Raw genomic sequence first — 13806 nt, forward strand, 5'->3', positions numbered from 1 at the left:
CAAGAAAACAGAAATCCTCTGGAGGTATAAATATTGAAATAGAAGGAAAAACTAGAGAAAGATGAAGGTCACTCTTGAAAAGATAAAAGGTAAAAGAAAGTGTGGACTTCCTTTCAGCAAAATGCTGAATTTCCCAGTTCTGGGGTATCTAGTACCAAACACACCTGGAGAGCGCCTGCTTGGGGTATCCCTCCCTGTTTTGTCACTCTATACCAGTGTTTTCCAAACTTGGCAACTTTAAGATGTGTGGACTTCAACTCCTAGAATTCCGCAGCCAGCATGGCTGGCTGGGGAATTCTGGGAGTTGAAGTCCACACATCTTCAAGTTGCCAAGGCTGAGAAACACTGTTCTACACTAACAGAAGCAAAGAGGAAGGGGCACTCTGCTCACTGTCAGTTAATATCCGTTCCTTTCCCTGCCACACCCAGACATGCCTAAATCTGTTATACTGATTTCTCTCTTTCTCAAGCACACCCCCATTTCTTAGTTCTGACGCCAAGACACACACACATATGAATGTGCACACACATGTACATGAGTTCAAGAGTGAGGCAGAAACCCTACAGTCCTTTGGGAGGGTATGCTGTGGTTGCTTCACACGTTTCACTGAACTCTCAGAATTTCTTTGGCAGGCCAATGCAATCCTATGTTCATACTGGCCCTCAATAAACAGACTCTAATGTCAAATCTTCTAGTTCTTCCCATACAGTGGACATGAACAGCTGTAAACAGCTTGTATGACCTTCCCTCTGGATGATTGCAGAGACTTGTTCATGCAACTGAAAAAAAAACCCAATGATTGTACTGAGGCCCAGTCAAAAGTTCCCAGATGTACTGTATATGGCCTTGACCAAAATAATGGGAGAAGCAATTTTGGGAGACAGAGAGAGAGACAGAGAGACAGACAGAGAGGGAGAGAGAGAGGAGCATATACTTAAGACACTTTGTCCTTAGAATCTGAGTCTAGGTAGCATAAAATTAATGCAGGAGATGTAATATTTCAATGGAAGGTGGTAATGTCCAGTGACTTGGACAACTGTAAATCCCCTAAGCACCGATTTATGCTTCTAACCTGATCCCTTAAACTGGCTTTTCCCAAATGCTTCCAAGTATGTTTGCTGGGGATTATGAGATTGTAATCCAATACTCTTGGAGGGCACTTGGTTGGGAAGGTTACCTTAATCTGGTTTGCTCAGCGCAGCCCCAAAATAAATAATTCTTTGCCCAAAGAGATCACCGTTTACAGACCAGCCTCTTGTTTTAAATCCATGTCAGTTTCTAATACTTTCCCTCTTACTGCCCCATCTTCATTCAAATATTTAGCAATAATAGGAAATTAGATTAAAAGCAAGGAAATATAACAAGGTTCTAAGCACAGGAAGTGGGATTTCTTTTATGCATTATACTGAGAATGGGATCAATCTCTTTTCCCCCACTAGCTGGAAATGCTACAGAAAAACTAAACAAAACAGAAAACAACACACTGCTCCCCACCTGCTGCTACAGAGGAAGGAAATGCCTGCAGTCCCCCCCCCCCCCAAATACCTTGTGGTTAAATGACTATAATATTTATCTTTAACAGAAAATGGTTTTGTTTTACTGCTGAACACAGGAAAGAGGCACTCAGATAACGTCACTTAAAAAAGTTCAGAGGCAATTAAGAAAAACACAGTTTATCTTTTGGTTCCAAAAATCTGGACATTTACCCAGATCTAGATATTGCATATGTAGATCCCTGATATTTGCCTTAGAAAAAACAAGAAATTATGACCCACTAATGAATATACAGGACACACATTTTAAAGTACCCAGTATCAGATGGGTTAAAAGAAACTTCAAATACTGACTTGATTTCTCTTGATATAGTTTCCCATACTCTTTAAGATTCACAAGCTGCAACGGGAAAGTTGTTTTTGCATAAAGTAGTTGAAGAAATACACAGTCTGGATCGTGAAGTTCTGTGCTTCTACACTTTACGAATGGCACAAGTTCAAAACACACCCTTAAAGACTAGACAGCAGGGCTGCAAACATTGCAGATATTATTTTCTGTCTGAGGCCAAGAACAGGTGAAGAAAGTAAGAACACTCTAGATTGCTTCACTCCAATTCAAATCACTGATTTCATTGGGATTGTCGATTCAATCTGATTCAACAATTCAAACGGATTTGTAAAACCGAGTCGGTTCACAGACTCAAAAGCCCTTTTGAATCAACAATGAGGATTTTTGATTCAGGTGTTTTGATTCAATTTTCAGATCTGATTTGGAGGTCAATCCAATCTCTTTTGAACTGAATCTCTAAATCAAAGCTTTATGCAGCCTTAGAAGAAAGCTTGCACTGTAAAAATAGGTCTTCAATTTGCAGCATTTAATGATTGCAATTACTCCATCCGCACTGATGCTTCATCCCACCCCTACCTGTTTTTATTCCTTTTGCGTAAATATCTAGACTCTTCAGATACAAAAATGTATTTTCTGAACTAATAGTTGAACTGTATCATTTTGCTGTAATAAAGGATCTCTAATCAATATTGCTGGATATTGCATAATCAGAAACAGTTCTAAATCAGAAGTCTCTCTGTGCAATGTTGCTGTTGTACCACGAACCTTAGTTTTTAACTGGCTTTCAACATCTTTTGGGGGCATGGATCAAATAAATGAATGAGACATCCTGAGGATCAATTGGTTACCAAGCTATCAAATAAAGACATAATCTCTAGTAACAATTCTGCTCCCTGAGAGTGAGGATCTCTTCCCCCTTTTGTCCTAGAGTTCATCTTGCACAAATAGCATGTGTAGCTTTTGACAGTCTTCTCCAGCTTGCCATTCAAGCTGGAATTCTGGACTCAAAAGCCCAATAATTAGGAGGGTACCAGGTTTGGGAAGTTAGGCTTAGGGGAAGGTGGAGAACTCATGGCTGTTCCGATGTTGTTTTACTCCAACTCCTGTAACTCTGACCAGGGTCTCTATTGGATAGAGTTTATGGGAACTGGAAGAAAACAGCATAGGACGTGGTCACAGGTTCCACCATCCTTGATTTAAGGGATCGTCACTGAGGCTCTAACACCTTCCTGGTACAAAACCTGCTACATCATGCCATTGCTTAAAGTTATTGCTTACAAAGCAGCACTTGTGAAAAGGGAGAAGTATTAAGAACATTATCAGCATTTGGAGCAACACTGCTCCATACTACGCTGGCAGAAGAGGACAATATTTGAAGAGGTAGCGGCTATAAGAAAATACCCTGCAACTACGTAGTTCTCGCAACAGCAAAGGCTATTGCAAATTGTTGTTGTTGTTTTAATTAAAAGTAATACACATGCATTTGCATTAGAGTTTTACTGCTGGAGTTATCCTTTTCATATTTCTCAACAATATCTTTCTGCTAGATTCTTCTGCTGGGAAGATCTGGAAAATATGATAGGCAAAAAAATACTGGATGTATTTATCAACAGAGGTCTATGTTCAGCTCCCCTCTCATCTATGCCTGTTTCCAAATCCCCAGAGCAGATATCCAAATAGGAAATAATTCCTGATCCTTTAGCAGTTGCTGCCTTTGGTTCCTCCCTGTGATCATCAGGGCTAGAAACCTGAAGGAAAGAAGTGTGAAGAACCATTGAAGCCGAGGACTCCTTTGCATGAGGCTTTTTACAGATGTTTTAGACAACTGTGGGATCACCACACGGGAAATTAAAATGTGCTGCATTTCTTTTTCCACCCTAAGTGGAGTTGGCATACACTTAATACCAGAACTATTGCAAGACGATCATTTGTATTATTCATGGATATTTCTTTAAAAAAAATATGTAATAGAACATCTGCAATATAAAATCTATATATAAGGCACTGCAAAGCATTAACAACTGAAAAAAAAAATGACCATAACACCAATATTAGCTCTGAGTAGAACAAGTGTAGCTAGACTGTTTGGAAACACTCTCCACTACGCAGTTAGTATATCCAAAATGACACACATACACAGTTAGTCCTGGTTTACATAATAAGACATGTGATTTGGATTTTTTTGATGGGGGGGGGCTTAGTGTGTTGTGTGAACCCAGTTGCTGTAGTTTGTTGAATGAATTATGATTAACTGAACCATGCCTTGGTGTGTATTGTGAACCAATGATATACATACATACTAGAACTGATTCACCCAAACATAGTTCTAGCATGACTATTAACAGCACATAAGTTCCCCTGCTCTTTTTTTTTTTTTTTATTCCAGACTTGAGAACTAGGAAGGAAAAGTGTAGGAACTGAAGACTCTTAATATTTTCTATTTTTTTCCCCAAAGGAGTACATATTAGGAATATTTATTGAGCAATCCTGTAACCTCAGTAAATTGACCTTCATCTGAAATGATTGGGCCTTACTCCTGACTCTAAAAAGAAAACTGAACAGTTTAGTTTATTATCTCAAACATTTCCCACTCTTTCTGCCCTGGAATTTGCAAAATCTTTCCAGTTAGATCACCAGTGATGGGGTGTTAAAAAAAAAATCTATTTAAATGGAAACTGGTGCCTTGCACTAAGAAACTTTCTCGTTGATCTCTTGTTGGTGATAATCCAAGCCCTCTTGAAACAGTCACCATGTAAATTTTCCTTATCTATAAAATGTTCTTTGCCTTAGAATCATACAGTTCTTCAAAACCAGGAAATTGAGTCAATTAAAAGAAATGTATGTCTTGGAAATGTTGGAAAAACAGTTACATTCTTTTCCTCCATGGATTTCAGTGAAATTCAGGCCAGCACAATTTATGGTCTAACTTGTACTCTGCATGTATACCCTTAGATTGAATGAGGGTATGTGTATTTGGGGCTTATTGCACACTGCTTTTCTATGGAGAAAGCAGATGTACTGGAGTCAAAGAATGCACACTCATAAATTTGCAGGCTTTGAAGGTGACCATTCTTGCGTGTAGGAGAGGCTATGCATCTCCTTTAGAGCTCTTGGTTCTGAAAGAAACACAAAGAATGGAACAACTATGCTTGCTTTGTTCAGAATGTAAAACTTCCAGGGCTCATTTTGCAAAATTTGTTATTCTGAAAGAAAAGAAAATTGAATAGCTCATTTGCTAAGAGCTTCCATTTACTTAGGTTTCCTTCAGTCTCCAGGACCAACACAGAACTAGTAATCTTGAGAGTGCCAGACAGGAGTAGTGAGGTCAACACTGTAAATATCTCATAGACTGGATAGCTACAGCTGGCTTGAATATTTCAGAAGCAATGCCTTCAAAGTGTGCACCTAGCAAGTTTTTCACACATACAATTAATCATTTCTGGCCACTGGGGAGATTCTGCCCAGAAAGGGTTAAGCACACTCCTTAAGTACTAATAAAAGTAAGTATGACTATGCTTAACAATCTAATTGTGTATGTTTTCATTAATATAGACAATATCTCAATTGGTGGCCACTGTATTTTTTTCCTGCAATGTAATATTTTTATTCAGAAATCATGGGGACTAGAACAACATAAATGCCAAGATTCTCAGGACATGCTGTAGGGCAGTACAAAACATTCTGCTGAAATCACCCACAAAATGAAACGCTTGTACGTGTGCACCCACGCACAGACAGCCTTCAATCCAGCAATAGGACTCTGTGTTACTTCTAGGAGGGGTACCTGACCTTTACTAACATGCTTTGCAAAGTGTCCCTTCTGAATGCTTTGCGTTGCCTTAATACATTGTGTTTCTTTGGGGGGACTCTAATTTATTTGGGAACCACTCTCTGCACATTTTGTGTACATGTTCAGGCTCTAAGAAGGTTTAAAGAATTGAATTTCCAGCAGCCTGCTGCTGTCTTCCCTTTGCACATTTATATGAGGAGGTAGAGCTTCTGGTTAGCAAATCTACCCATGAGGAAAAGCAGAAGTGTCCCACTTGAAATAACATACAATTTTGCCTACTTGTGATATAAATGCTGCTTGAGAAAAGGTCAAGAACATCGCTTGCAATCTCTCTTCTAGGGTTCAGCTACCTTTTCAGGGCTCCTGGCACTGTTCCAATATAAATTCTGAAGATGGCCAAAATCTTATGAGATTTCAGCAATCTCACCTCAAGATCTTGTGAGATCATCCATGAAAAGGCTAAAAATCTCATGATGTGAGAACACGGAACTCTCAGGAGGTGTGGTGTCCTTGTGAGATTTCAGCCACTTTTAAATAGTGGATACTAACTTTTCTGCAAAGCAAGCTAGAAATAAAGTGCACTTCTGGGATAGATCTGGGAAGGAGGAAAGAGACAAGCAGCTGTTTGCAGCATGTCCTGGAATCCATTATAGAAGAGAGAGAGAGAGAGAAAGAAGCTGGCCCAAGGAAGTACACATACAAAAAGGAAAGGCTCCTGTGAGAGACTATGCTGAGGCTGAGAGAGAAGGAGAAGTATCTTTAGACATGAACAATCAGCAGTGGGAGAGATCATTACGGGCTTATCAAAGAAATGTATCCTTAGCCTGTTATGCAGATGGCCTGGGATAAAGAAATCCAAAAGCTTCAGAAAATATCCTCCCCCTCCTCTTCTTCATGAACTCATTAATAAGGGAGGACTTGGATGGCTTGTATCTCAGTTCTCAAGATTCTGTATGGTAGCCCCTTGGCTTGAAAACTCAATTAAAAGAAGTTTGTGATTCTCGTTTCCTTGATCATGCTCTTCCGTTAAGGGGCTTGAGATGCACTACCCTCTTATTTACCCAATGCCACTACTGCATACATGTGTAGTTCAATAATCAATACTTTTAAATATGAGAAGTTGAGGAACCAAACCTCTGTGCTTTACATCATGGACACACTGTTCCGTGTAGATCGAAGTAATTTCCCCATGACGATCTTGTAGCATTTTCTAGAATCATCCAACCATTGTTGTGCCAAAATAATAGTCATGAAGACATGCTTTACATCATTTCAGTTATGGCTGGGTGATGCTATGAAGACACTTTAAATCACTAGTGGGGAAATGGCCAGAATTAGTGGACACCAGGGACTAGTAGCCATGCTTCCCATATACTGTGTTCTGGGTCAGAGGATCATCTCTCAATAACAAGGACTGGGGAAAAAAGCAAATGAGGGGCTGTTTTACTTGCATCCTACTGATGGCCTTTTCAGAGGCATATGATTGACCCTGATAAAAAGCAATACAGGAGACACTTTTGCTTCGATTCCTCAGTGCTCTTATCATTTACTTCAGGGGCTAAAACCTAACACCCTTCTAAAGGAGCATCACGGTTAACTTTAGCTACTGGGAATGAACTCCACACACATTTGCCACTGAATCGATATTCCCTCAGCAACTAAAATACACTAGCATCATTACTTCATACCTCAACATATCTCAATACAGGGTAAAGTCACATAAAAAATAATCCTAAAAGCGTTAGCTTCACATGATACAAAGGAAGGTTATTTGGAATATTTGCAATTCCTTCAGTCAGCAAACATAATAACAACAGAAGAGGAAATGCATGTCTGGGATAATGTTAAGATTCTGCCTCAAAGTTCAAATTAACTGAGTTCTACAATTTGTCTCAAATATCCAAAATATGTTAGCAATATTAATATGGATTCCAAAGAGCTTTCATTTAAATGGCTAACTTTATCTTCTGCCCCTTTTGCACATGTTCTATCCATGCCATTCTAGCTGGTTTGTACATGACCATTCGAGCTGCATCAGCTTTCTATGGGAGCATATTCCCAAATAGACATTGGGTTGGAATGTGTTAGGAGAGTCTTCTTTAAATAGCTCAGTTTGCCCCACATCATTCAGACACAAGATTGCAGAAATACCTTCAGCTTCAAGGCTTCTACAGTTCTGTTCTGACATAGCTATAATTAAAAAGAGCTTCAGAGCACAGCTTAGAGAGCCATATTTGTAGGCTATACCTGTATATCAGGGACAATTGAATTTTAACTCCCCATATGGAATGGATGCTGTAAGCCCATAAAATGTCAAACTTCTTTAGACAAACTTAATGGAGCTATTTTGATACTAGCCAGAGTGTTATTTCAGTAGGACCACCAAAGGAACTGAACTCAGAGAAAAATAAACACTACAAAGCAGTCATTCAGTCAGTCGAGACTTCATCGAAATAAGACTACACTTGTTTCAAGGGCTGGGAAGACTACAAAATGTGTTGGTCTTTCCAGAAAGCTCCAAGAAATTTTCCAAATCTGTTTACTTCAAAATGTCCCATTCCTACATGCTTTTACTTCTAGGAAACTGGTCCCACATTGCAGCGGCATTTTCAGAAGTCAGTTTGTTATGCTATGAACAGATTGTTAGCCCTGTTCCCACACTCTGGCAATCTTGTTACTATGGTAAACTATAATAAAAAAAATCAAACACCATGTAAAAAAGGACACTTTGTCCTTTTAGACCCTCATTTTTCTCTAATCCTATCAGCAGTTCTACCTCACCAAGCTTCAGAGATGATTACATATATTGACCTTTTTTAAAGTTTACCACTAGAAGTCTCTCTCTCTCTCTTTCTCTCTCTCTCTGAGTGCCAAGATGCTCTTGCTCTCATATACATGAAAGATTCTTAATATATATTTATATATTTTTAAAAAAGGATGCATCCAAAGATCTGGATAATACATTTACTTGTGTTTCCTAAGAAACGGATTTCCATTTTTTCCCTTGTATGTGTGTGTATTTTAAGCTGTCTGAAGCTTCTGACAGAAGTTGTCTTTACTAAATTGTACTCAACTCTTCAAAGCACAAATGCCAGAAAAGAAGAAATAAGAACAAAGTAGGGAATGGGAAAAGAGAAGGTCAAGAAGAGATAAACAAACAACCAAACAAAAAACAGCCCAGATTCCAGCAGCCCTCATAATAAGCCACCCAGAGACAACAGAGACTCGGAGAAGCCACTTGCTGCCTGGGGCTGTGGTCACCATCAGCAATGATGCATTGCCTCCAAGCTGCAATCCAAAGGCTGTGAGGAGTAGGAGGAAGGAGTCTTTAACACTTGGATTGCTTGTAAACTCCGTAATGTGGGTATTTCTAAGGCTGATTGTGATTTTAGGAGGGAGGAGTACGAGAAGGAGAAGAAACCTGAGTTGAATCCTTCAGCACTGTGGCTCTGCTCCTTCTTTGCAACTGTTTCCCATTGGTTCAAAAGAGCTTTTTCCTCCTTAAGTTTTTTTTTTCCTGTCCCTCTCTTACTCTATCCTCCATGTGGCTGGAAGTCTTCAACAGCTGCATCAGCACTCTCCCTCTGTTGCCATGACAACCAGCATCTCACTCTTGCCCATCTCTTCCAAGGCACTGGCCAGAGTGTTAAGATCCCCATCGTCTTGGTGTTGAGCTTCCCATAAGTCCAAGATCACCCCTGTTGGGCTGGCTTTGGTGGCAAAGAAATTTAGGTACCTGGGTAGGAAATAAAATAAGGCAGAGAGTAGGAGAGCTTACTAATGATCAGCTTTGATCTTCAGCATCAATATTAGCCCCTGAAACGTCCTGTTCTGATGCCAGCATTCACATAGCTGGAATAGCATCCTAATCAAATCCATACCCCTATGAAATCAGAACACTAAATCAGAACTGTTTTCAGGACTTTTGTGGTTTTTGTAAGAAGGCTAGTGGAGAAAAATATGACTATAAAATAAAAATATTAAGGTCTGAGAAAACCATGGGGGTGAAATGTTTTATTTAAGTTCCCCTTTTCAATAAATCAGCTTCCCAGTCTAAAACATAACAACCAAATCACACTGCTTTTACGATTTATAAACATTATTTCAAGGAACGTATGAAATCTTTCTTGGTATATATCCAGGACTCTTGGTATATGTTGTTCAACTGACAGTGCAGCCCAAATGTGTCTAACTCAAATAAACCCCTTTAAATTCAGTAGGATTTACTCCCAAGTAATTGTAACTTTGGGCTGATGATGATGATTTAGATTTATCCAATCAGCCATCTCACAAAGCTACTCTGGTGGCTAATACAACAAAAATATCAATATAATAAAAATAAAATAACAAAAATATTAGAAGCACATTAAAAAAAACAGAAAAGCAAAGAATGGCAACCAAGGGTAAATGTATGAACAAATTCACACATCTCATGAGCTAAACTAGTTTATCAACTAGTTTCTATGTTTAATTTCCTATGTTTTTTTCCTTTTATTATTAAGCAAACTGACAAAATATTAATAATTTAAAGCCAGCATAGTATGGAGAATGCAAAATGGGGGGAGAATGGTATATAGTGTTTCTGCCCAATTCTACTACTCTTAGAGTCTCTGAGAACAGATTTTATTTTGTATGTGTTTATTTTCAGTGTTTCCATCCTGTACATCCGACAGGGTTCTGTTACTAGTTTGTAAAATTTAAAACATGAAATCCATGAAGGTCAGTGAGATACAACTGCACAATTATAGTACAACTGAATCAAATTCAACCAACAATTGTAAAAAAAGTATAAACAAAGCCCTGATGATGTCCACACTGACCTTAAAATGTCCTTGAAACATCTGGAAGAATAAAAATATCTTTACTTAAGGCTAAAAAGACTATGACGTAGGCTATAGGTGAATTCTCTGGGAAGGACATTCCAGCGCCAAGAAGATTATTACTCAGCCAGGCAGACATCTACTGAACTACACTTGAGAGACCCTTTATTGATGTTGTTGGGGTCCAGATTGATAAGTATTGAAAGATATTATCACAGATAATCTGGACCTAAACTGTTTAGAACCTTATAGCTTGAAACCAGTCTTTGAAGATTAAACACAGATAATTAATCTTGCTCAACCAAGACTACTGAACATAATCTACTTTTTCTGACTTTATACTTGTTCTATTTATGATTTAGAGGCTGCCTGACCCCAGATGCCTCTGGGCAGCTTACACATTAAAAAGGGAGGGAAAAACAAAATAGAAAAAACAGAACATGTACATCCAGGAGAAATAACCATATATATCAAGAGAAAAAGAAGCCCACAGGTGCTCATAACTACTACAAGCCCTGGGAGAATGCCCAGGTATTCAAACACCTTCAGAACATCATCAGAGTTGGATCCATTTGTATCTCTGGTTCTGATCAAAGCGGTTCTGTTGGTTCTCAGCTCTTGGACAGCTCTTCCAGTTTAACCCAGAAAGAAATGGTTCTACTAGTAAAACACCACTAGCAGCTTCATACATCTCTTCAGTCCTGTAGGCAGGAATTCTGGTGTTGGCAAAATGGGTAAAAGCAATTTAGATGGCACCATAAGCCATTCATCACATTGTATAATTAAACCAAATCTTCCCATCTAGGTGAACTGTGTCTGCACAGTGCCCATGCAGGTCAGGGGCTTAAATGACTGAACACTTTCCATGAATACTTACGTGCAAGTTACCAACTTCTTTGGCTGGTTTATTTCCCATGGGACCACCAAAACATTGAAATAAAACTCACCGATCCATGGAAAGCTTTTGAGCAAGGAGCCGCCAATCATTCCCTCTGGAATTGGGAGCATCAAGACTGTTGCAGATTTTCTGCCGTATGGACAGAGGAATCTTGAAGGCATGTGGTCCCAGCTGGGTTGTCAGGGCACTGCCAAGGTAGGAGCGGAAGGCATCAACGGAGCTGGAGTTCTAACAACAAAACAAAATAAAATGGGATGCAGGCTCAGTGATCCAATTCGATGAAGATGGCAATTTTTTGTACATTATAAGCTCCGTCTTATTATTTATGGATCCCAAGCTATCTCATAACCATTGCAATGACCAATGACAACTATGGTTTATAACATGTGAAAAAACAATCAATATTCTCTAGCCACAATTGGTCTGGGTCTGCTTTTAGGCAATTCCACAGATGGATGTTGAAAGATTCACTACTGCCTGAAATATAAACAGAAACCTCACATTAGCTGGAAGGCCCATACATACAACAAATACTTCTGTTTGGCTTTTTACTCACTTGGAACAACTGGCAAACTTCTGGAGAAGTAACACAAGAGATGCTTAAAGGCCTGTGTCAGCTTCACATGTGAAAATGGCTTTAGACTAGAACATCATTCTAGTTTTGTTATGGCCTTTAAACAGTAGCGTGCTGGAGCTGGCTTGTACTGGCCTGTGAGAGCCGATGGCTAAATTTTCTGGGATTTTGCAAGCCGGTTGAGAGCAGAACTGAGCCACACTGCCGATCAGCAGTTTGGTGGCTAGCAACAATGGAGCCAGCAGCTCTGGTTGTTAAACATTTACCATAACACTCCCTTTACTACACTAGCTGGGGTTTTCCTTCTGCCACAGAACAAAATTTTGATTTTTTTTTGCCATGTCCTGGGCAAAAGAAGTCAGAGGTGCTTGAGGAAAAGCAGTCAGTAAAATGCACTAGAGAAACTGCTAACATGAATGTTAAAAACCAAAACAATAGAAACGTGAAGGGTATCACGTCTTAAAAGTAAATGGTGATCTTCATAGCACCATCAAAGTCTCCTGCCTCAGTGAGTGCAGAGGGAAACAGCCATCTAATATTGCTATGCATGGTTGAACCATAATGGGTCTTAGAGAATTAGGACAGGAATCTCAAATTAGTCTGCAGGGGAAGGGAAGTCAGTTGGTTTTGAAACGTTTTGAATGATGCGCAATTTCCCATTCAAAAAAATTCAAATTCTATACTCAGGATAATTTATAAAATATGCAGATGCATCTCAAAGCTGCTTCCTTCTGATGCTTGAGTCTGATCTGCAGAATTCATAAAAGCACAAAGATGGAAGGAGGAAACCAAAATAAACTGACAGGTTTAGGAGCAAGCTGTCATAAGCACCCCACCTGTAGATGCCTGGGAAAAGTTCAGCAGTGTGGCCCGTTACCATCTACTCAAGGTGCAACAGGAGCCCTGGCTATCATATCATTATACAATACTCAGAAGCCTTCCCACCATGTATTCCCTCTTGTTTAAGGCTTCTTTCGGTTTCCATGGATTCTGCAGGGGCTGTATTTTCAAATATTTCTCTGCAGACATCAGTCCTCTGCCAAAGTTTGCAAGTGTAGAAAACAGAAATCCTACTTATTTGTCATTAGAGACCAACGTGGTCAATATTCTCACATTGATTCTATGCGTCTCCAGCTCCTTTGTTATCTTAACAAATACTATTATTACTACTGCTGTTGCTACTGCTACTATTCCCCTATGAATACTGTTACTCCTGACAGAAGCAACTGTAGTGGACAGTACAAATCTGTATGTACCTGGCCAAACAAACATCCATGATCCCAGAAATATGGGCAGGTCTTGGGGACTGAGATTTAAATAATTATCTCCCTCTTCTTAGTTCTTGAGCTTTCAGGAACAGTTTCAGCAATAATAATTTGCCCAGAATTAAAATAGGAACACTGAGATGTTTAAAATTTCCAACAGCCTGTGTGAGCCAGATACCCAAGCAGAAAGAGTTGCATGATATAACAGATTGCGTTGTAGATATCCTAGTAGAACAAGGATGGGTGTATCAAAAGAGATGTTAGCAGACACTAAGAAATATGACCTTCTTTACCTGATTGTATAAAAATAAAATTTGGAGGGGTGAAGGTAGAAGTGAGTCATGGCTGAAATTAAACATTAGAGCAGTGTTCCTCAACCTTGGCAACTTTGGACTTCAACTCCCAGAATTCCTCAGCCAGCATGCTGGCTAAGGAATTCTGGGAGTTGAAGTCCACTCTTCTTAAAGTTGTTAAAGTTGAGAAACATTGCACTAGAGGAACCTAACATGAACATTAGCCCAAGTTTTACCAATTGTATCTGGCCAACATAATATTTCAGAGAAGCCACTTGGACCACCGTTAAATATCATGTTCCTTTTGTCCTACACATTCATTC

The 13806-nt window shown here is 39.3% G+C and overlaps 1 protein-coding gene across 3 annotated transcripts in view; it reads right to left on the minus strand.

Annotated features, from left to right (window-relative positions):
- Nucleotides 1-296: 296 nt before the first annotated feature.
- Nucleotides 297-13806, minus strand: part of UNC5B (unc-5 netrin receptor B) — a 184591-nt gene continuing 171081 nt past the window's right edge. For all 3 annotated transcript variants that reach the window (XM_088144363.1, XM_088144362.1, XM_088144361.1), the window contains 2 exons: nt 11401-11579; nt 297-9369 (listed from right to left, as the gene is read on the minus strand). In XM_088144363.1, coding sequence (XP_088000489.1) covers nt 9204-9369; nt 11401-11579 — 345 coding nt within the window. In that variant the 3' untranslated portion in view covers nt 297-9203. The remainder of the gene's footprint in view (nt 9370-11400; nt 11580-13806) is intronic.

Source organism: Python bivittatus, unplaced genomic scaffold (assembly GCF_059951505.1).
Source record: "Python bivittatus isolate LINGU-HERP-01145 unplaced genomic scaffold, Pbiv_v1 ctg000400_np1212, whole genome shotgun sequence".
Classification (NCBI taxonomy): domain Eukaryota; kingdom Metazoa; phylum Chordata; class Lepidosauria; order Squamata; family Pythonidae; genus Python; species Python bivittatus.